The sequence below is a fragment of the Lolium rigidum genome, chromosome 4 (assembly GCF_022539505.1).
Source record: "Lolium rigidum isolate FL_2022 chromosome 4, APGP_CSIRO_Lrig_0.1, whole genome shotgun sequence".
Taxonomy (NCBI): Eukaryota; Viridiplantae; Streptophyta; class Magnoliopsida; order Poales; family Poaceae; genus Lolium; species Lolium rigidum.
This window is the reverse complement of record NC_061511.1, coordinates 236,249,040-236,271,577: the sequence shown is the minus strand read 5'-3', so window position 1 is coordinate 236,271,577 and position 22,538 is coordinate 236,249,040. Positions and strand designations below refer to the sequence as shown.

Genomic DNA, 22,538 nt, shown 5'->3' with positions numbered 1-22,538 from the left:
ACCTTTGCATCCTTGCATCATCTTTCTTGGTTGTTATTTGGATCTTATCCATGTGATGTTTTAGAGCTTGTGCTTATTCTCATGACAAGCTCTAGTTCATCGAAAACGGATTTTTCATAGATCACTTGTTGCGTTTTCGAGTTTGGTGATTTTCTCGGTTTCTCATGTTGAGGTGTTGCACCTCTAAAAATAAGAGAAAATCACCCCCCACTGGTTTCCATATTTCCTCGTTCTTACCCTGATTTTCTCGGTTTCTCATGTTGAGGTGTTTCTCATGCATGTGCAGACAACACTCACCACCCCTCGTTCTTACCCTGTACTGCTGCAAGGGAAAAACCCTTTGACACTTCTATGCTAATTTCAGAGCTAGTAATAATGCACTTTTGTTCTGTCTATGCATATGAATGCAAATTCTTGCAGTTGCAGAGATCGGATCCAATCCCCAAAACACGCTGTGTGGGCTGATCGACTAGGAAATTATGTTTCCCCGTGAAATATCTCACGGGATTGTTCAATGCACGAGTCGCTAACCTTCAAATGTACAACGCATCTCCCATGACAACTTGCAGCAGGTCCCATAGGTCGCTTGAATGCTTGATATTCCGAGTGCACAAGACTTTGCAACAGTTTTATAGGTGACGCGATAGGGGATATGGGTCAGAGAATGAGAGGAAACATCGTGCTGACAACACTGTAGTTCAGCATGATCTTCACCTGCACTTTTCTAAAACCAATTTGTTATGAGTGTAATTATAAAAGAAAGACTCAGCATGTTTCCTTGTTTCCAAGACCCTGGTCATATTCTGCATTCGACATCAACAATTCAGCAATACTTAAAATGCTCATGAAGTCGACCATAACTATACACGCGACCTCAGTCTGGTGTCTACGGTTAAAAACAGGGGCAAGCGGGCAGACACCACCAGAAACGGGATACAACAGAGCAGAGAGATCCACGACGGAAGATGGATAGATAAATCAGCGGAGCGAGGTCTTGCCGGCGAGGTGGAGCAACAAGTACTTGTGGTGCGCAGCTCGGAGTTTCTTGTACTTCTGCACGAAGGTGGTCAGATCGATGTCCTTCTCCAGGAACTTCTGGTGCAGCTCCTCCGACTCCTCGTCCAACTTAGCCATTGTGCCTGAGAAAAGCACCGACGCAATGTGAGCGTGTCAGCAATAAGTTTGCGCGAGAAATAGCACTACTACGTTGTTCAACTTCAACAGCTGGTTTACATCGGAAGCAACCAAAGAACAACACGGGGTCAATTATGCTCCCAGCTGTATCACTGCCACTTGGCCAGTACACATGTGTGGTGCATGCATAGCAAGAAAATCAGATATCGGTAAATGTGCAGGAGTGTGGAGTACTTATGTAGTTATGGAGCATATCATATCCAATTTCAATGCAAGCCACAAAGTGAGCAGCCTCCGAAGAAAGTATGCAACGAAGAGAACATAGGAATTGGAGATGCAGCTGTCCAGAGTACTTACTTTGCAGCTTGGCGAGCAGTGCAGCAGGAGAGTAGGACCTCATAATCTCGTCCTTCTGCCTTTCCAAGTCAGCCAACCTGTCCTCAGCAGTTGCTAGTTCTGTAGTTCTTATAATAGTGCACTGCACAAACCACAAAAACAATTAGAATTTCAGGGAGGAAATTATCAAGAGGATATAGGAAGGTTGCACAAATCACTACAGTAGGGATGCGGTTTAGTATTTCTAATGGTTTGAACTGAACACTGCCTGGAAAAATAGCATGGCTAGCTGTGAAGTGTGAACTTGAGGGGGGAGGTGTACTGAACCTGATTCCTGAGCTCTGAAATCCGTTGCTCCCTTTCCAAATTTTCTCCTGTAAATTCACCATAACCAACAGCATTCCATTTAGAGACAGTCAAAATCCTGTTGTATCTTCTTTGTACTTTAGCCAACAAGTGATATGGAAACATCAATATTTGATCTACAGATATAGAATGAGTAACTCACTTGCAAGCTGCAGTGTCTCCCTCCTAAGCTCGTCACGTAACTGAACATAAAGAACCACAAGTGAGAAAATTGACAGAGCTCTCTTAGGAAAAGATCTAGCATTCAGGTAGCTCAATTTGTTTTTAATTTAATACGGCCACCAACAAATATAGAAATAATCGCCAAAATGACATCTGAACTATTTAAGAACACGCAGTTACAAAAGAGGGTTCACTCCAACCTCCAAGGCACAAATGAACAGTTAAGATTTGAACAATTCAATAAGTCTCACATGAATTATAACGTGAATCCATCCCATTTAATCAATTTATAAGGTTTATTAATAAAGCTCACAAGAATTTCTGCAGTAAAACTGGAACAAATGAACCTGGCTCAAAAGATGTCTACTTATGCTAAAACAGAACATTAATTAATACTAACCAGAGGAACCATTCTTAGCAGTTAGCAACCTGGGCCAACTTTTATATTAGAGCCAACAGCAAAAAATTACATTACAAACAGCAACTATCAAGTAAAACAACACTTCAACTATACCACAGTGGAATCAGCAACACAATAGCCCATGGTAGATGCAGCAACAATACTTACATTGTTTTGGGTTTTCACTTGATCGAGAGAATTGAAAAAGGCATTATATGCCTCTTTGTCTTTTAACAGCCTTTGCAATTCATCAACACTGCACCAATATAAGAAGTAAGAACAGTGCAGTACAACATAGTTCTGTATTCCAGAGTGCAAACTAGTATGCATCATATTACCATGTAATGCTGCGTAAAGGAATTGTGTGCAAATACACACAGTAAACATATGGGGTTAGAAACATGACACAACTATGCATAAATGCTCCTTCAAAATACTCTAGCATATATACTCCCTTCGAGGTTACTGGTTACACTTATTGATTTCTACTCATCAGTAATCCATCTATACTTGTCCTCTAGAAGCAACCTACAAAATGTTCTACTTGGATCTGGACATCCATCTTGAGTGAAAAAACAGGCAATCAAAGAAAATTTCATTCTTGCATGGCCCTTCTTATTCTTATATCTGCAATGCCGCTGTTAATTTGTAAAAGAGTGTGTATGCTCTAATGCCCAGATACTAGAATGCCCATGTAGAACAGACCTTCAAAATACTCTAGCATATCTACTCCCTTCGAGCTTACACTATTTGTTTTTTACTCGTCAGTAATCCATTTATAGTTTTCCTTCAGAAGCAACCTACAAAATCGTTCTACTTTGCTCTGGTCATCTGTCTTGAGTGAAAAAAAAAAACAGGCGACTGAAGAAACCTTCATTCTTGCATGAACCTTCTTATTCTTATCTCTGTGATGCCAATGTGAATTTGTAAAAGAGAGCGTATGCTAATGCCTAACACCAATGTCCAGATACAAGGATGCACATGTAGCACAGACCATGGCGCATGGATGAATCATGTGACTCCGTTCAGTAATTATTGGCGACATTTTCTCATAACAGAGAGAAGATACATAGCATATGCAGAGATGATGTTATTAATGCGAGAAAAAGCAACAAATTAAATTTGGCTTTATTTAGCAACAGTGTTATGAATTATATCTTGCAATAACTTCCTACATAAGTTGCAAGAACAATAAGAAAACATGACAAATTCAAATCTTTAAGGAAAACCATCAACCATAGAATGCAAATTTGATTGCCAACACGACCACTGAATTTTAGCTACTTCCTTAGTTCTCTTCTCCAACATTGCCAAACAGTGAGGGATTCTTCAACGGTGTAAGGTTTTAGATAAAATATCTTTCTTAACAACTTGGATGTTCTGCGTCTGCCAGAAAGCTTGTTCAGTATTGCTTTAAGCGGAACTATTCAAATTTTGGGTATTCCTAGATGGAATGGAAAATGCCAGTCTTAATTTTGTTACTGCAGTGTGGTACACTACAGAAAATAACCAACTTTAAAAGGAACATTTCTCTAAATAGCATAGTTTACCAGGTAGAAACACTGTCAATTTGAAGATGAAATATAAGTCGTATCATGGGCAAAACTACGATGTCGGTTGCAATTTACACTCCATAATACAGATCAGGCAAGATACAAGCAGCAGGAAAAGAAAAGAAGGCCAATATCATACCTCTTGTCCTTCAGACGAGCAATTATTCCTGCAGCCTCAGCTGGAGATGGTTGGCCACGTGATGAAGACTGAGGATGATCTGAAGCTCTTTGATGTGTACTAGCACTGGATGAGGTGGGCGTGGATGGATGTGAAGATGAACCTACCACCGAGGGAGGGTACCAAGATTGCGTAGATATGTCCTGGAAATTAGGTTCAGGCTGCTGCTGCTGCTGAGAGCTGCTGACATATATACAGTGTCAATTCACATATACTCAGAAGATCCAACCATATGCAATGGCATATAGGAGATTAGGAGTGATGCCAACTCTCTTTGGCAGAGAACTAAATGATGCTTTGGAAAAATTGAGCAGGCTCAAGAAAAAGCTGAGTGTGCTGTTTTCTTAGAAACTAAAATTAGGCACCGCACGAATCTTTGTAGTTGCACTGAGCCACTGATAGAAAACTTACATGAACTGACAAATTAATTCATTTGCACTATTCCTCAGCATTAGGTTTCCAACAAAAGAGGACGCTCGATCCATACAAGAAAATATCGACATAAGCTCCAGGACAATGAGAAACAAATGACACGTATTTTACACTATTTCCTGATATATTTGGTTTATGAATTATGACCAGAGATAACTAAATTCATACAACAGGCAAAATCTGCTTCAAGTGAGTGAAAAATGAACAGACAGAACTCAGAAATGAGAATGGGAAAGTACCCCTACATGACTTTTCAACAACAACAACAAATCCAAGCCTTTTTCCCTAGATGACTTTTCAATTAGAACAATTGACATTAACCTACCCGATAAAAGGAATTCTCCAGCTCATTGCGCAAAAGCAATCTGCATCAAAATAAAGAGAAGGTTATGTAATTTGAAAATTTTGAACTCACTTTCATGATGAATAGAGTTAACATACAAATAAATTCTGATGGGAAATAACTTTTCAAAGGTATAACAAACACTAGTGACAGGATGCTCATATATCCTTGAGAAAACGGACTTGTGCGGCATATCATTACTAACAAAAAAATGACAATACACTAGAAAATCACATCACAAAAAAAACCACAAGCTTATACTGCAGCACATTGAATTCCACCCCATCATTCAAATGGCCTGCTGGCAAGATGATATAGTCACCTGCAGTGGCTTCTAATCCCAGACTGCCGATGTCATTATCTAACATTATCCTGACATTCGGCAAGGCACAGGAGGAAGCAAAGCAACTACAAGCAAACCTAAGCAGCTGATCCACCTAAGGAGGCGTCGTTTGGCACAGGAGGATCAGAGGGTATTATACCCACAGGGATTTGGTGAAATCACTCTCTTCACCCAATCCACTCAATTCCCCTCTAATCCTAATCCACACTGTAAAATCTGCTATTCAGGGTACAGTGATGTAACGATCTTCTCTAAAGTAATAAGAACTCAATTTTTATCGAATAAAAATTCAACGTTCACAGCAAAGCACGGAGTATCTCTGCAATCACAGGGCAGACACAGCCACTGTCTGATATAGACGCACACTACACCTCACACAGCCACTGTTCAATAATACCTTGCATACTGTCATTCTGTATATGCTAAACTGAAACTTGGCACTACTACAAGCAACTGAACAAGAATGACGTTTATATCCACACTATTACACAGACATGGAAGAATCCCACTATAATCAATGCAAAACCTTAGACTTAGCAGGACAGACAGGATGCTAGCTAAATTGGCGAGTTCTGATTTCAGGACACAAGTGGGCTCCATGTCACAATCAGGTACCTCAAGCAAAAAATCACCAAGGTCCGAGAATGGTGATGTAATTAATGTTGATGCCTTGTTTCCCTCTCCATTTCACTCAGAATTGGGAGATGATCTTATATCAATGCAGAACTGTCTGCTGGCACTTTTATCATATCTACACTACAGTACAGGCCCTTACAAGTTGATAGATAGTCCAAAATTAAAACAGGCTAAAAGTCACCAGATTTGGCACCAGCTAAAGTCCAAACTGAATTCCAGGATACTTTAATATAACTGAAACAAGTGTATAGCGAATACAAATTCAGTTGTGTATAGGAATTTTTGGAAATATCTCAGGCCTTAGCACTGTCATCCCACCATGATTAACATGTAACAAGGTTCAAGGAAGACAAGTGATCTCAGGCTTGAGCAACTAGCATCCGAGCTATAGCATGTATAACAAGGTTGAAGGAGTATGATATAGGCCAGCATGATTAATGCATGTCAAAATTTGACAGAGCTGGGTTCAAAGTTTTTGGCATTTTTTCCTAAAGGTTTTCTTCAGACCTTGACACAGATGGTTTAATAAGCAAGTAAAATAAACAAGACGTGTTGTACTTAAGAAATCAAACAAGGAGTGTTCTCGTCATGAGACCTTAGCAAAGATGGTTTAAACAAGTTCTTGTTGCAGCCCGCTTCCAATCCCCCCGCGCGCGAGATAGCTACAGGTGGCCGCCGCCGCCCCTTGCCCTCCCCGCTGACCATCCCCTACATCCCGACGGCAGCGCCGGGCCGACCCACCCGATCTGGATTCCGTGCTGTTTTCAGCGAAATCGACGAAGAATAACAAGTGCGGAGAGGTACCTGGTGGTGGCGGGAGGAGTTGTCGGGAGCGAGCGGTTGGTCGGGGCGACGAATCGAGGGTGCCTCCACTGCCCGACGCGTAATGAAGCGGCGACGACGAGCCCTGGCTTCGTCCCCGGAAATTGAACGCGCAGAACCTAGATCAAACGGAAGCGCGGGGAATCGGAAGCGGATCAGGCGCGAAATCGATCGAGCGGAGAGAGGGTTTACGTCGCCGGCCGGCGTCCGCGTGCGTGGGTGCGCTTGCTTGCTTCGCGTGCGAGTAACCGATGGAGGAAGAAGGGGGCTGGGTTTCTGATTCGTGGGTCGATTGATTGGGTTACTGCGAACCGCCTGGTTTTCTTGGCCGACCTTTATTGTTTTTTTTTTTGTTTGAGAGAAGTTTACTGTGCCGAGAACGACGCGCTCCAGGGAAACGCTCGGGCCGGATTGTCTTGGGACTTGGGGTATCGGGTTCTGTATCCTTGGGCCGCCGTGGACCGGGGTGCTGTACACCGACCTGGTCGGGGCAATTTCCGTGTCCGCAATGTGTTAATTTTATTATATACGGTACACAATGTTAATATATATTGTTGGATCAAGTACTATGGTACTAAACAATATATATGTTGGATCGATTGAATTAATTTTAACTACATCAATGCATTTTTCAAAGAGGCCACAGTAAATGCTACACACATTATTTCAAGAATATAGCTAAGTGTGTTGACAAACGAACTGTAGCATGGCAGTAATGGTTTGATGGATATTATTTCCAGAGAGGCCACAGTAGATGCTACACACATTATTTCCAGAAAAAATCACAGGGAATGCTACATATATTACTGTATTTCCAGAGAGCAAACCAGAAAATTTAATTTTTGAAGTACAATTCACTGCTTGGCTCCTATTTTTTTCCATGTTTAGACACAAACAAATTATCGTACAGAGAGGAAGCAATTGACAGTATGCTGTCTCAACTATGAGTTGGAATCTTCTGGTAGGTGTTTGATGGACAGATTAGTGAATTGCAAGAAATTAAACAGAACACTTCCAAATTTAACACATGAAGAAATTAAACATGGTGCTAGTGTGTATTACTGTTAAAAGGATATACAGCGGATCATATCAAAATGAAGTGGTTCATGTACTCTGCTGCAACGTAGGTACAAGTAAATATCTAGCTAGCCACTGAGAATCGGAACTAGCACTTGAGCAAACATGACACCTTCTCATCAATAAAATAAAATACGACCGGACGAGTCTCTACCACTGAGAATCGGAACTAGCACTAGCAAACATGACACCTCCGGCCCGTCGTTGTTGGAGTTGGGGAGAAAAACAAGGGGGAGGGGGAGAAGCAGGAGGGCAAACCTTGGGCAGGAAATTGAGCCGACGACGAGGAAGCCGAGCAGATCTTGGACGAGGAAGACGATCCGATCCGAGCTCTCGTCAGGTCGCCGCCGGAGCAGATCTTGGGGACGGGAGATGCGATAGAGGTAGATACTCTCGTCCAGTCCGAGCTCTTGTCCGGTCGCCACCGGAGGAAGGATCGCTGGCGGAGGTAGGAGCGCCGCCTCTCCTATCGCCAGAGCCAGACGCGGAACGAGATCCCGACCCCTCGAGTCGTGGATTGGACGCCCAGGGAAAAGACGCGGAAGGGCCGGGCTTCCTCCCCTCGTGGGCAGCCAAACGGCGCGGTAAGTTGATCCGGGCCTATTCGGCCCGAGCTTTCCTGGGCCGGGGAACCCCGCGGAACGGGGCCAACCAAACGAGCCCTTAAGCTAACTGGTTCGTTCGTTCCGTACAAGTGCTGGTTCGATATTCCGCATGACGTATATTTTTCAAGAGAGCGAAGTTACGTACTACTAAGATACGTATATTTCTGCTCCGTCAAAAAAAGATACCTTTATTTCTGTATTTTTTCCTTTTTTCGTTTTACTGGTAAGTTTTCTTTTCTATATTTTTCTATTGTTTTCTTTCTTGCATTTTTTATTCTTTTCCGACTAGAATTATTCTTTCTTTTTGAGAGGGACTAGAATTATTCTAGTTACTTAAAATAATTGGTTCTCGTATATTTCTTTCTTCTTTTACTCCATCCGTCTAAAAATATGTGACCGACTTTTCTTTTCTTCTTCCTTTCATGTGTACCTTTTTTTTTCTAGAACATGTTCTTTCATAATTTTGTGTCCCATATAATTCAATTTGTGTTCTTTTATCATAAAATTTTGTAAAAGTTTCGTGTTTCTCATTATAAAAGGTCATGTTCCTTTCAACCTACCAGTTCGTTCCTCACCGTCTATGTTGTTGTTCCCCTCCGGTCTAGGGCATTGTTCCTCTTCGTACATGCTCTTTGTTCCCCTCTGTCTAGGCTATTGTTCCCCGCCATCTAGGATGTTGTTCCTCTTCGTCCAGGCTCTTGTTCCCTTTCGTGTAGGCTATTGTTCCACACCATATAGTTTGTTCGCCTCCATTTTGTTGTTCCCTTTCCGTTCAAGTTGTTGTTCCCCTCGTATAGGCTCTGTGTTTCCCTCCGTCCGGGTTATTCTTCCTCTCTGTCTAGGCTCTTGTTCCCCTTCATATAGGATCTTGTTCCCCTCCGTTTAGAATCTTGTTTCCCACAGTTTAGGTTGATGTTCCCACCGTTAGGCTAATGTTCCCTTCTCTCCAAGTTGGTGTTCCCTCTGTCCAGGTTGTTCCCTTTTTGTCCAGGGTGTTGTTCCCTCCGTCTAGGATATTGTTCCCCACCGTGTAGGATGGTGTTCCCGTCCATTTAGGATTTTGTTTCCCACCTTGTAGGTTGTTGTTCCCCACCGTTTAGGCTAATGTTCCCTTATGTCCATGTTATTGTTCCCCTCAGTCTAGGTTTGTTCCCTTTTGTCCAAGGTGATGTTCCCTCCATCTAGGCTATTGTTTCCCAGCGTGTAGGATGTTGTTCCCCTCCATCTATGCTCTTGTTCCCTTCTGTGTAGTTCATTGTTCCCCATAGTCTAGGCTATTGTTCCATTTGTTATGAATACTAATATCATATTTCACTCTTTTTTCAAACAGTGTGCTTGTCCCAACCATAGACACAACCTTTCGATATAAGTGACTAGGAACTTTCCCAGAAGAGACTAGTTTTACCGCTCGACAGGCTGCTCATTAGGGTATTGGTGCTTTGCGATTTCTGTTGGCTATGTTATCAAGGAGTTGAGTCATAAAAATCAAAAAAAAAGTGAAAAGAGAGAAAAAAAAGAGCTACATAGCTGCGTGTCATAAAAAGAAATCCAAAAAGAAAAGTGAAGTGCTAGTAGAATCAAGTGAAGGCCTAAGTTTTCTTTACTGCACCTGAAGGTGAGCAATATTGTGCATGTTCCGTTGAGCTTTGCTAGCGTCTCTAGAGTGCATTGCGACCTTTTTCATCCATATAGTTGCATTGCCACATTTATCGCCTTGTGTGAGTATCTTTGGTTGTCTACGGTCAGCGCTAGAGCTTGTTATTGGTGCAAATAGGTAGCCTACCTACAAGCCCCACCTATATTCTGCTTTGTCGTGTGATTTGTTCTTATACCCTTGATATTCCCTTCGCTACATCTGTGCACTAGTTGTCACTACAAGTGGGAAACAACACTAATTCACTTTGGAGTGGTAAGATTTCCTTTTCTTATCAGTTTTGAGTGAGTTGTGAGAGTACCACCATATATATTTGTTTTAGTGCACTTATCTACTAACCATGTCTTCTAGTGTGAAAAAATTGTTAACCAGAAAAACAAGGATGTCGCTGATGTGATGACATGGAGGGAGTATGAAGCTCTTCGTAATGAGATGCGACGTGAATTCCGCACTCAGGATGAAGAACTTAAGGGGACCGTTCAGCAGGTTTCCCAGAAGCTGGATGTTACTAATGAGACCCTCAGCAAGATGCAAGATCAAATGACGGATATTCAGCGTAGTATTCAAGTGTTGACTCTTAGCTGTTGATAATCTGACACTACAACAACAACGGGAAGATGAAGATGTTGAGCTTCAAGATGAAGCACCTGGTGTTGGTCGTGGTGCTGGACGTGGTAACCGTGGTCGCGGCTTTGTTGAACTCGGAGGTCGCTGTGCTTATCCACAACAGCAAGACGATAGTTTGGGTAAGCCAAAGTTCTCAATACCCAAATTTGAAGGAGGTGCTGATGTTGAAGAATACCTCACTTGGGAGCTGAAAATTGAGAAGTTGTGACGCCTACATGACTATACTGAAGATATGAAGGTTAAAGTTGCTTCCTCTGAATTTGATGGATATGCATTGCGTTGGTGGGATGGAGTTACACGTGCTCATCAGGACGATAACGAGTTGCCAGTTCTTACATGGCGTGAGATGAAGGCCATTATGCAAGCTCGTTTCGTTCCCACTAATTATTTGCGATCTATATATGATAAGTTGACCCTCTTGAGATAAGGTGTGAAAACTGTTGATACTTATTTCATGGAGATGGAGATGCTTATGCAGCGTGGTTGTGTCCGTGAGTCACTTCAGATGACAATGCAGCGTTTTCTACATGGTTTGAAGTATGATATCAAAGGCATTGTCCGTTATTACAGTTACACTACTATGAATGAGTTGCTATATCATGCAAGAGAACCTGAAGCACAGTTAGCTGAAGAAGCGCAAATCAAAGGTCGTGCTACGGGAGCTGGGCGCTACATGCCTAGGGCGCCTTCATCCACGGCGCCGGTGCCATCTTCGCGCTCCGCACCTTTTCCTACTTCATCTAGCAAGCCGGTCTCCAATGTGGCCAACACAAAGAAGTCTGAATCTGCTGCAAGTACAAGTGGTTCTAGCATGTCCACTGCGCGTAACCATGATATGGTTTGTCATACATGTGGTGGCAAGGGTCACTTCAAGAGAGATTGTCCTAACCGCAAGGTCATGATTATCAATGAGGACAATGAATATGAGGCTGGAGATGATGTTGATCCATATGCTCCAGAAGAAGATGACTATGATAGTGATGGTGTAGATGCTTATCCGTCTGAAGCTCGCACTATAGTTGTGTCTCAACATGCTCTTAATGTGTTGCCAAGTGCATCTACTCAGCGCTGCAATTTGTTCCAAACAAAGGCACTAGTTGGTCCTGATAAAGCTTGCAAGGTTATTATTGATGGTGGGAGTTGCCTCAATTTAGCAAGTAAGGAGTTATGTACCAAGCTGAAACTAAAGTATCTACCGCACCCGTATCCATACTATATTCAGTGGTTGAGCAACAATGATGAGATGAAGGTAAACCACATGGTGCGTGTTGATTTTGAGATTGGACCGTATAAGGATTCCATTGATTTTGATGTGGTTCCTATGACGGTGTGTCACCTACTATTGAGTCGGTCATGGCTCTATGACCGTTCTGTGCAACACAATGACCGTGCCAATACATATCACTTGGAGTTCAAGGGTAAGAAAATCAACTTGCAGCCTATGTCACCACAACAAATTGTCAATGAATCTCGTCAAAAAGTTGAAGTAAACTTGGAGGATGCACCTATAGATAGGCTAGATAATTGTAATGCCGTAAGTGATATAACGAAAAGTGAGAGAGTGAATTTCTTAGTCTTATTAGCCACCAAAGAGGACATGAGAGAATTTAGTGAGGATCCTACAGCCATGCCTCTTGTGCTCATGTACAAGGGTGAGGTTTTGGTTTCTAACGATATGACCCCTATTTCTCTTGGTGTTTCTAGTGTTTTGCAGGAATTCAGCGATGTGTTTCCGGAAGAGGTGCCAGCTGGATTACCATCATTGCGTGGTATTGAACATCAAATTGATTTGATCCCCGAAGCTTCGTTGCCCAATAGGGCACCATATAGAACGAACCCCGAAGAGACGAAGGAGATACAGAAGCAAGTACAAGCGCTACTCGACAAAGGTTATATCCGCATAAGCCTTAGTCCTTGAGTTGTTCCTGTTATTCTAGTTCCTAAGAAAGATGGTACATGGCGCATGTGTGTAGATTTTAGAGCGATCAACAACATTAGTATTCGATATCGTCATCCTATTCTCCGTTTAGAGGACATGCTAGGTGAATTGAGTGGTGCTACTGTTTTCTCTAAAATTGATTTGCGTAGTGGTTATCATCAAATTAGGATGAAAGAGGGGGATGAATGGAAAACATCCTTTCAAACAAAATTTGGTTTATATGAGTGGTTAGTAATGCCTTTTGGTTTAACTAATGCACCTAGCACTTTCATGAGACTGATGAACCATGTTTTGCGTGATTTTATTGGCAAGTTTGTGGTTGTGTACTTTGATGACATATTAATCTACAGCCGCAATGAATCTCATCATACTATACATATTCGACATGTTTTGCAAGTGTTGCGTGATAGTAAACTCTATGGTAATCTTGGGAAGTGCACATTTTGCAAAGATAAGGTCATATTTCTGGGTTATGTTGTCTCTAAGCATGGAGTAGAAATAGATGTGTCTAAAATTTAAGCTATTCAAAATTGGCCTACTCCCATGAATGTGAGTCAATTAAGAAGTTTTCATGGTCTTGCTGGGTTTTATAGAAGATTTGTGCCCAATTTTAGTACTATTGCTGCACCTTTGAATGAATTGACTATAAAAGGTTATGCATTTGAGTGGGGCGCAGCCCAAGATCATGCTTTTGATGAACTGAGGAGATTGTTAACTTCTGCACCGTTGCTTGCACTTCCTGATTTTGATAAGCAATTTGAGATTGAACTAGGAAAAGTGCCCGTGAGCCCTTATAACTATACCGGTGGTCCGTCGTACTCGAGGAATAAGGCACCGACTAGTACTGGTGGGTCTTCGTACTCAAGAAATAGGGCCCTATGTAGTATTGGCGGGTTGACGAAGATAGCGAGGTTGCTGACCACGGATGCATTGAATCGTAATGGGACTGCAAGCTTGGCAGCTTTGTAAGATTGAAAGGGATCATGTGCGGACAAAATGAGAGGTAGATATGTACAAATCATGATTTCCATAATAAATTGTAATCCTTATTCTAGTGCAAATGGATAGTTTAGTCTCTAGGAAATTTACGATATGACACAATAAGTTTTAAATATATATGGGTCATTTGTATTGTTCTTTGACTAAATAATTTTCTCTAACTAAATAATTTTCAATAACCTTCGGTTAACAATTTGAATTGCTTTTCTTAGTTATATGAGACAGGGAGGAGTATCAGCCGGGATAAATTTATTTTATGACGCATTACTTATTTAAATGGTTAATTAAAGCGGCCTATCTGGCACGCATAATTATTGAACAAATTCCTATCCATCCGAAGAAAACCCTCCCGAATCGCTCTCCAAGAACTCTATCTACGATCGTCTAACCTCTTGACTAGCTCTCGCCTGATCCGTTACTTCTCGGCTCGCTCCCCACCACCAATGTTTATTGTGCTGCCCTCCCACAAATCCTGCACCGAGTTGCCTTCGAGGTGGGTCCTCCATCGCGCGGGCGCCTGTCAGATTTTTCGATGAAAATTAAAGATACTTTCTTTTGCACGGTACTAAAGGTGATTTTTCAATTTTTTGTTTTTCTATCGGATGTTCCCGAAGAGACTCCACTTTGTGTTTTTCTATATATTGAAAATAGTTTTTTTTTGGAAAATGCTTAACAGAAAATGAGAAAACGAGGAAGAACAAACGTGTACATATATTTTGTGGGATTGCTCTATTGCGATGGAATTTGTAAAGAACAAGAAGCAGGTCCCGTACGTGTGATAGAAAAATGAAAAAAAAATACTCGTGTGATGGTGTGGTGCTGATGTACAAGCCCATGAGTACCAATTGTGCGTTATTAGAGCATCTCTAGTCGCGTCCCCCAAAGCGTCCCCCAAAGCGCGCCGGATCGAGCGTTTGGGGGACGTGTTTTGTTCGTGCCGCCTTTGGGGGACGTCGCTCCCCAGCCGCGTCCCCCAAACGCCGCCCCCAAATATTTAAATTACCTTTTTTAACACATAAACCATTTATCAAATGTAGCATATGAATAAAAATGTTTGCGAGGATTGTTTTTAAATTATATTACAACAAATAATAAAACAAGTAATCAAATATAATAAATAGGGCTAGATGCTACATCAAGGTGCCACAGTATTTCCTTTGATCCTCCACAAATGCTCAACGAGATCAGCTTGAAGTTGCTCATGCACATTGCTATCACGGATCTCTGCGTGCGTGGCGAGAAAATCAGCAAAATCTGCAGGCAACTCATGATCAACCTCCGCAAGAGGGCCTTGACACTCATAGGGACCAACATGTGACCTAACATGATTCTTGCGGTCATCCTCGATGATCATGTTGTGCATGATCACACAAGCCTGGATCACCTCCCATATTTGGTCATGAGACCAGCTTAGAGCAGGGTACCGGACAATGGCAAATTGTGCTTGAAGCACACCAAATGCCCGCTCGACATCCTTCCTGCAAGCCTTCTGTCGTGTAGCAAAGTGGGAATTCTTCAGACCTGATGGATTCGAGATTGTTTTGACAAAAGTGGCCCATTTTGGATATATACCATCGGCTAGATAATAGCCTTTGGTATATTGGTGGCCATTGATCTCATATTTGCATGGTGGAGCATGCCCTTCCACTAGTCTGCTGAACACCGTAGACCGCTGCAACACGTTGATGTCATTGTGTGATCCCGCCATGCCAAAGAAAGAATACCAAATCCACATGTCATAATCTGCCACAGCTTCAAGCACCACACTGCAATATCCATGACGGACTTTGTATATACCTTGCTGATACGTCCAAAACGTATCTACTTTCCCGAACACTTTTGCTATTGTTTTGCCTCTAATTTGTGTATTTTGGATGCAACTAACACAGACTAACGCTGTTTTCAGCAGAACTGTTCTGGTGTCTCGTTTTTGTGCAGAAATCCAACTTTCAGGAAAATCCTCGGAATTTATGCAGAAGGCCCTATTTTCCCAGAATATCGGCGGAGCCAGAAGGGCAAGCCAGGTGGGGGCCCGAGGGCCCCACACCATAGGTCGGCGCGGCCCAGGAGGGGCCCGCGCGGCCCTATGGTGTGGCGGCCTCGGTCAGCCCCCGACGCCCTCCTTTGGACTATTTATTGCCTTCGACCTAAAAACGCACGGGGAGAAGTCAAAGTCGCCAGAAAGCCTCCAGAACGCCGCCACATCGCGAAACTCCGTCTCGGGAGCCAGAAGTCTCCGTTCTGGCACTCCGCCGGGACGGGGAATTGGAGGAGATCATCGCCATCATCACCACCGACGCCTCTCCATCAACCAGCCATGTTTCCCCATCCATGAGTGAGTAATTCCCCCGCTGTAGGCCGAAGGGGATGGTAGGGATTTGATACGTCTCCGACGTATCGATAATTTCTTATGTTCCATGCCACATTATTGATGTTATCTACATGTTTTATGCACACTTTATGTCATATTCGTGCTTTTCTGGAACTAACCTATTAACAAGATGCCGAAGTGCCAGTTCCTGTTTTCTCGTTGTTTTGGTTTCAGAAATCCTAGTAACGAAATATTCTCGGAATCGGATGAAATCAACGCCAAAGTTCCTATTTTCACCGGAAGCATCCGGAACACCCGGGAAGGACCGGAGGGGGCACCGGGCCCCCGGACCATAGGCCGGCGCGGCCCGGGCCCCGGCCGCGCCGCCCTATAGTTTGGCCCCCTGTCGGCCCTCCTGCGCCGCCTCTTCGCCTATATAAAGCCCCTGGATCGAAAACCCCGATGCGTTCGACGAAACCCACGTAAACCTTCCGGAGCCGCCGCCATCGCGAAGCCAAGATCCGGGGGACAGGAGTCTCTGTTCCGGCACGCCGCCGGAACGGGAAGTGCCCCGGAAGGCTTCTCCATCGACACCGCTGCCATCTTCACCGCCATCTTCATCACCGCTCGTTGCTCCCATGAGGAGGGAGTAGTTCTCCATCGAGGCTCGGGGCTGTACCGGTAGCTATGTGGTTAATCTCTCTCCTATGTACCTCAATACAATGATCTCATGAGCTGCTTTACATGATTGAGATTCATATGAGTTTTGTATCACTACTATCTATGTGCTACTCTAGCAAAGTTATTAAAGTAGTTCTATTCCTCCTGCACGCGTGTAAAGGTGAAAGTGTGTGCACCGTGTTAGTACTTGGTTTATGCTATGATCATGATCTCTTGCGGTTGCGAAGTTAACTATTGCTATGATAATATTGATGTGATCTATTCCTCCTACATATGCATGAAGGTGACGAGTGTGCATGCTATGCTAGTACTTGGTTTAGTCTTTTGATCTATCTTACACTAAAGGTTACTAAAATATGAGCATTATTGTGGAGCTTGTTAACTCCGGCATTGAGGGTTCGTGTAATCCTACGCAATGTGTTCATCATCCAACAAAAGTGTAGAGTATGCATTTATCTATTCTCGTTATGTGATCAATGTTGAGAGTGTCCACTAGTGAAAGTGTAATCCCTAGGCCTTGTTCCTAAATACTGCTGCGTTGCTACCGCTTGTTTCTCGTTTCACCGTGTTACTACTCGCTGCAATACTACCACCATCAACTACACGCCGACAAGCTACTTTCGGCACCGTTGCTACTTGCTCATATATATTCATACCACCTGTATTTCACTATCTCTTCGCCGAACTAGTGCACCTATTTGGTGTGTTGGGGACACAAGAGACTTCTTGCTTTGTGGTTGCGGGGTTGCATGAGAGGGATATCTTTGACCTCTTCCTCCCCGAGTTCGATAAACCTTGGGTGATCCACTTAAGGGAAAACTTGCTGTCTGTTCTACAAACCTCTCGCTCTTGGAGGCCCAACACCGTCTACGAGGAAAGGAGGGGGAACGTAGACATCAAGCACTTTTCTGGCGCCGTTGCCGGGGAGGAAAGGTAAAAGGCACTCATACGCTGGTTCCAGGTAAAGTACTTTTCTGGCGCCATTGTGTTTGTGCTCGAAGCTATTTCCTTTAGATCCTGCAATTGCAACTTTTTGTTTCTTGTTTACACTAGTAAGGCATAATGGAAAACAACAAAAATATGAGAGATCATTATGAACTTTATCTTGAATTAGGACATGATGTGCTTGAAGAGAGAATTAAAAAACCCATGGAACTTTATATGCATGCTAATGGGAATGTTATTAATATGAATGCTTTGAACACTATTGTTGCTAATGCTATGGAAAATTCTAAGCTTGGGGAAGCTGGTTTTGATGAGCATGATCTTTTTAGTCCCCCAAGCATTGAGGAGAAAATTTTCTTTGATGATACTTTGCCTCCTATTTATGATGATTATAATGATAGTGGTCTTTTGTTGCCACCTACTATGGAGAGTAAATTTTGTTGTGATTATACTATGCCTCCTACACTTGATGAGAATAATAATGATAGCTACTTTGTTGAATTTGCTCCTACTACAATTAATAAGAATAACTATGCTTATGTTGGGAGTAGTAATAATTTTATGCATGAGACTCATGATAAGAATGCTTTATGTGATAGTTATATTGTTGAGTTTGCTAATGTTGCTACTGAAAGTTATTATGAGAGAGGAAAATATGGTTGTAGAAATTTTCATGTTACTAAAATGCCTCTCTATGTGCTGAAATTTTTGAAGCTATACTTGTTTTATCTTTCTATGCTTGTTGCATTATGCTTCTTGAACTTGTTTATTTACAAGATTCCTTTGCATAGGAAGCATGTTAGACTTAAATGTGTTTTGAATTTGCCTCTTGATGCTCTCTTTTGCTTCAACTACTATTTCTTGCGAGTGCATCATTAAAGCTGCTGAGCCCATCTTAATGGCTATAAAGAAAAGAACTTCTTGGGAGATAACCCATGTGTTATTTTGCTACAGTACTTTGTTTTATATTTGTGTCTTGGAAGTTGTTTACTACTGTAGAAACCTCTCCTTATCTTAGTTTTGTGTTTTGTTGTGCCAAGTGAAGCCTCTAATCGAAGGTTGATACTAGATTTGGATTTCTGCGCAGAAACAGATTTCTATCTGTCACGAATCTGGGATTTTCTCTCTGTAGAAAAATCATAAAAATATGCCAATTTACGTGCGTGTTCCTCAGATATGTACGCAACTTTCATTAGTTTTGAGTTTTCTGATTTGAGCAACGGAAGTATTTATTATAAATTCGTCTTTACGGACTGTTCTGTTTTGACAGATTCTGCCTTTTATTTCGCATTGCCTCTTTTGCTATGTGGGATGGATTTCTTTGTTCCATTAAACTCCAGTAGCTTTGGGCAATGTCCAGAAGTGTTAAGAATGATTGTGTCACCTCTGAACATGTGAGTTTTTGATTATGTACTAACCCCTCTAATGAAGTTTATGAGAAGTTTGGTGTGAAGGAAGTTTTCAAGGGTCAAGAGAGGAGGATGATATATTATGATCAAGAAGAGTGAAATCTCTAAGCTTGGGGATGCCCCGGTGGTTCATCCCTGCATATTTCAAGAAGACTCAAGCATCTAAGCTTGGGGATGCCCAAGGCATCCCCTTCTTCATCGACAACTTATCAGGTTTCTTCTCTTGAAACTATATTTTTATTCGATCACATCTTATGTACTTTACTTGGAGCGTCTGTTTGTTTTTGTTTTTGTTTGTGTTTGAATAAATTGGATTACATCATGCTTGTGTGGGAGAGAAACACGCTCCGCTGGTTCGAATGAACACATGTGTTCTTAGCTTTTAGTATTCATGGCGAAGTTTCTTCTTCGTTAAATTGTTATATGGTTGGAATTGGAAAATGCTACATGTAGTAATTGCTATAATGTCTTGGATAATGTGATACTTGGCAATTTTTGTGCTCATGTTTAAGCTCTTGCATCATATGCTTTTTACCCATTAATGAAGAAATACATAGAGCATGCTAAAATTTGGTTTGCATATTTGGTCTCTCTAAAGTCTAGATAATTTCTAGTATTGAGTTTGAACAACAAGGAAGACGGTGTAGAGTCTTATAATGTTTTCAATATGTCTTTTATGTGAGTTTTGCTGCATCGCTTCATCCTTGTGTTTGTTTCAAATAGCCTTGCTAGCCTAAACCTTGTATCGAGAGGGAATACTTCTCATGCATCCAAAATACTTGAGCCAACCACTATGCCATTTGTGTCCACCATACCTACCTACTACATGGTATTTTCCGCCATTCCAAAGTAAATTGCTTGAGTGCTACCTTTAAAATTCCATCATTCACCTTTGCAATATATAGCTCATGGGACAAATAGCTTAAAAACTATTGTGGTATTGAATATGTAATTATGCACTTTATCTCTTATTAAGTTGCTTGTTGTGCGATAACCATGTTTACTTGGGGACGCCATCAACTATTCATTGTTGAATTTCATGTGAGTTGCTATGCATGTTCGTCTTGTACGAAGTAAGGGCGATCTACACCGAGTTGAATGGTTTGAGCATGCATATTGTTAGAGAAGAACATTGGGCCGCTAACTAAAGCCATGATCCATGGTGGAAGTTTCGAGTTTTGGACAAACATCCTCAAATCTCTAATGAGAAAAGAATTAATTGTTGTTGAATGCTTAAAGCATTAAAAGAGGAGTCCATTATCTGTTGTCTATGTTGTCCCGGTATGGATGTCTAAGTTGAGAATAATCAAAAGCGAGAAATCCAAATGCGAGCTTTCTCCTTAGACCTTTGTACAGGCGGCATAGAGGTACCCCTTTGTGAAACTTGGTTAAAGCATATGTATTGCGGTGATAATCCAGGTAGTCCAAGCTAATTAGGACAAGGTGCGGGCACTATTGGTACACTATGCATGAGGCTTGCAACTTATAAGATATAATTTACATGATGCATATGCTTTATTACTACCGTTGACAAAATTGTTTCATGTTTTCAAAATCAAAGCTCTAGCACAAATATAGCAATCGATGCTTTTCCTCTATGGAGGACCATTCTTTTACTTTCAATGTTGAGTCGGTTCACCTATTTCTCTCCACCTCAAGAATCAAACACTTGTGTGAAGCTGTGCATTGATTCCTACATACTTGCTTATTGCACTTATTATATTACTCTATGTTGACAATATCCATGAGATATACATGTTACAAGTTGAAAGCAACCGCTGAAACTTAATCTTCTTTTGTGTTGCTTCAATGCCTTTACTTTGAATTATTGCTTTATGAGTTAACTCTTATGCAAGACTTATTGATGCTTGTCTTGAAGTGCTATTCATGAAAAGTCTTTGCTTTATGGTTCACTTGTTTACTCATGTCATATACATTGTTTTGATCGCTGCATTCACTACATATGCTTTACAAATAGTATGATCAAGATTATGATGGCATGTCACTCCGAAATTATCCGTGTTATCGTTTTACCGCTCGGGACGAGCGAGAACTAAGCTTGGGGATGCTGATACGTCTCCGACGTATCGATAATTTCTTATGTTCCATGCCACATTATTGATGTTATCTACATGTTTTATGCACACTTTATGTCATATTCGTGCATTTTCCGGAACTAACCTATTAACAAGATGCCGAAGTGCCGGTTCCGTTTTCTGTTGTTTTTGGTTTCAGAAATCCTAGTAACGAAATATTCTCGGAATCGGATGAAATCAACGCCAAAGTTCCTATTTTCACCGGAAGTATCCAGAACACCCGGGAAGGACCAGAGGGGGGGCACTGGGCCCCCAGACCATAGGCCGGCGCGGCCCAGGCCCTGGCCGCGCCGCCCTATAGTTTGGCCCCCCTGTCAGCCCTCCTGCGCCGCCTCTTCGCCTATATAAAGCCCCTGGATCGAAAACCCTGATGCGTTCGACGAAACCCACAGAAACCTTCCAGAGCCGCCGCCATCGCGAAGCTAAGATGCGGGGACGGAGTCTCCGTTCCGGCACGCCGCCGGGCGGGGAAGTGCCCCGGAAGGCTTCTCCATCGACACCGCTGCCATCTTCACCGCCATCTTCATCACCGCTGCTTGCTCCCATGAGGAGGAGTAGTTCTCCATCGAGGCTCGGGGACATGCCGGTAGCTATGTGGTTAATCTCTCTCCTATGTACCTCAATACAATGATCTCATGAGCTGCTTTACATGATTGAGATTCATATGAGTTTTGTATCACTACTATCTATGTGCTACTCTAGCAAAGTTATTAAAGTAGTTCTATTCCTCCTGCACGCGTGTAAAGGTGACGGTGTGTGCACCGTGTTAGTACTTGGTTTATGCTATGATCATGATCTCTTGCAGATTGCGAAGTTAACTATTGCTATGATAATATTGATGTGATCTATTCCTCCTACATATGCATGAAGGTGACGAGTGTGCATGCTATGCTAGTACTTGGTTTAGTCTTTTGATCTATCTTACACTAAAGGTTACTAAAATATGAGCATTATTGTGGAGCTTGTTAACTCCGGCATTGAGGGTTCGTGTAATCCTACGCAATGTGTTCATCATCCAACAAAAGTGTAGAGTATGCATTTATCTATTACTGTTATGTGATCAATGTTGAGAGTGTCCACTAGTGAAAGTGTAATCCCTAGGCCTTGTTCCTAAATACTGCGCTGCGTTGCTACTTGCTTGTTTCTTCGTTTCATCGTGTTTACTACTGCTTGCAATACTACCACCATCAACTACACGCCGACAAGCTACTTTACGCGCACCGTTGCTACTGCTCATATATATTCATACCACCTGTATTTCACTATCTCTTCGCCGAACTAGTGCACCTATTTGGTGTGTTGGGGACACAAGAGACTTCTTGCTTTGTGGTTGCGGGGTTGCATGAGAGGGATATCTTTGACCTCTTCCTCCCCGAGTTCGATAAACCTTGGGTGATCCACTTAAGGGAAAACTTGCTTCTTGTTCTACAAACCTCTGCTCTTGGAGGCCCAACACCGTCTACGAGGAAAGGAGGGGGAACGTAGACATC

The 22,538-nt window shown here is 42.3% G+C and overlaps 1 protein-coding gene across 2 annotated transcripts; it reads right to left on the bottom strand.

Annotated features, from left to right (window-relative positions):
* Nucleotides 1-750: 750 nt before the first annotated feature.
* On the bottom strand, nt 751-8,299 carry LOC124707316 (vacuolar protein-sorting-associated protein 37 homolog 1-like). 2 transcript variants are annotated; one of them, XM_047238975.1, is made up of 9 exons: nt 6,898-7,030; nt 6,688-6,824; nt 4,887-4,926; nt 4,091-4,309; nt 2,567-2,654; nt 1,979-2,018; nt 1,798-1,844; nt 1,492-1,612; nt 751-1,139 (listed from the first exon to the last, which is right to left on the bottom strand). In XM_047238975.1, the coding sequence occupies exons 3-9, from the start codon at nt 4,910-4,912 to the stop codon at nt 979-981; spliced, it is 702 nt and encodes a 233-aa protein (XP_047094931.1). In that variant the 5' UTR covers nt 4,913-4,926; nt 6,688-6,824; nt 6,898-7,030; the 3' UTR covers nt 751-978. The 2 variants fall into 2 exon arrangements, with proteins under 2 accessions (XP_047094931.1, XP_047094930.1); XM_047238974.1 differs by lacking the exons at nt 6,688-6,824; nt 6,898-7,030 and adding an exon at nt 8,041-8,299.
* Nucleotides 8,300-22,538: the final 14,239 nt, after the last annotated feature.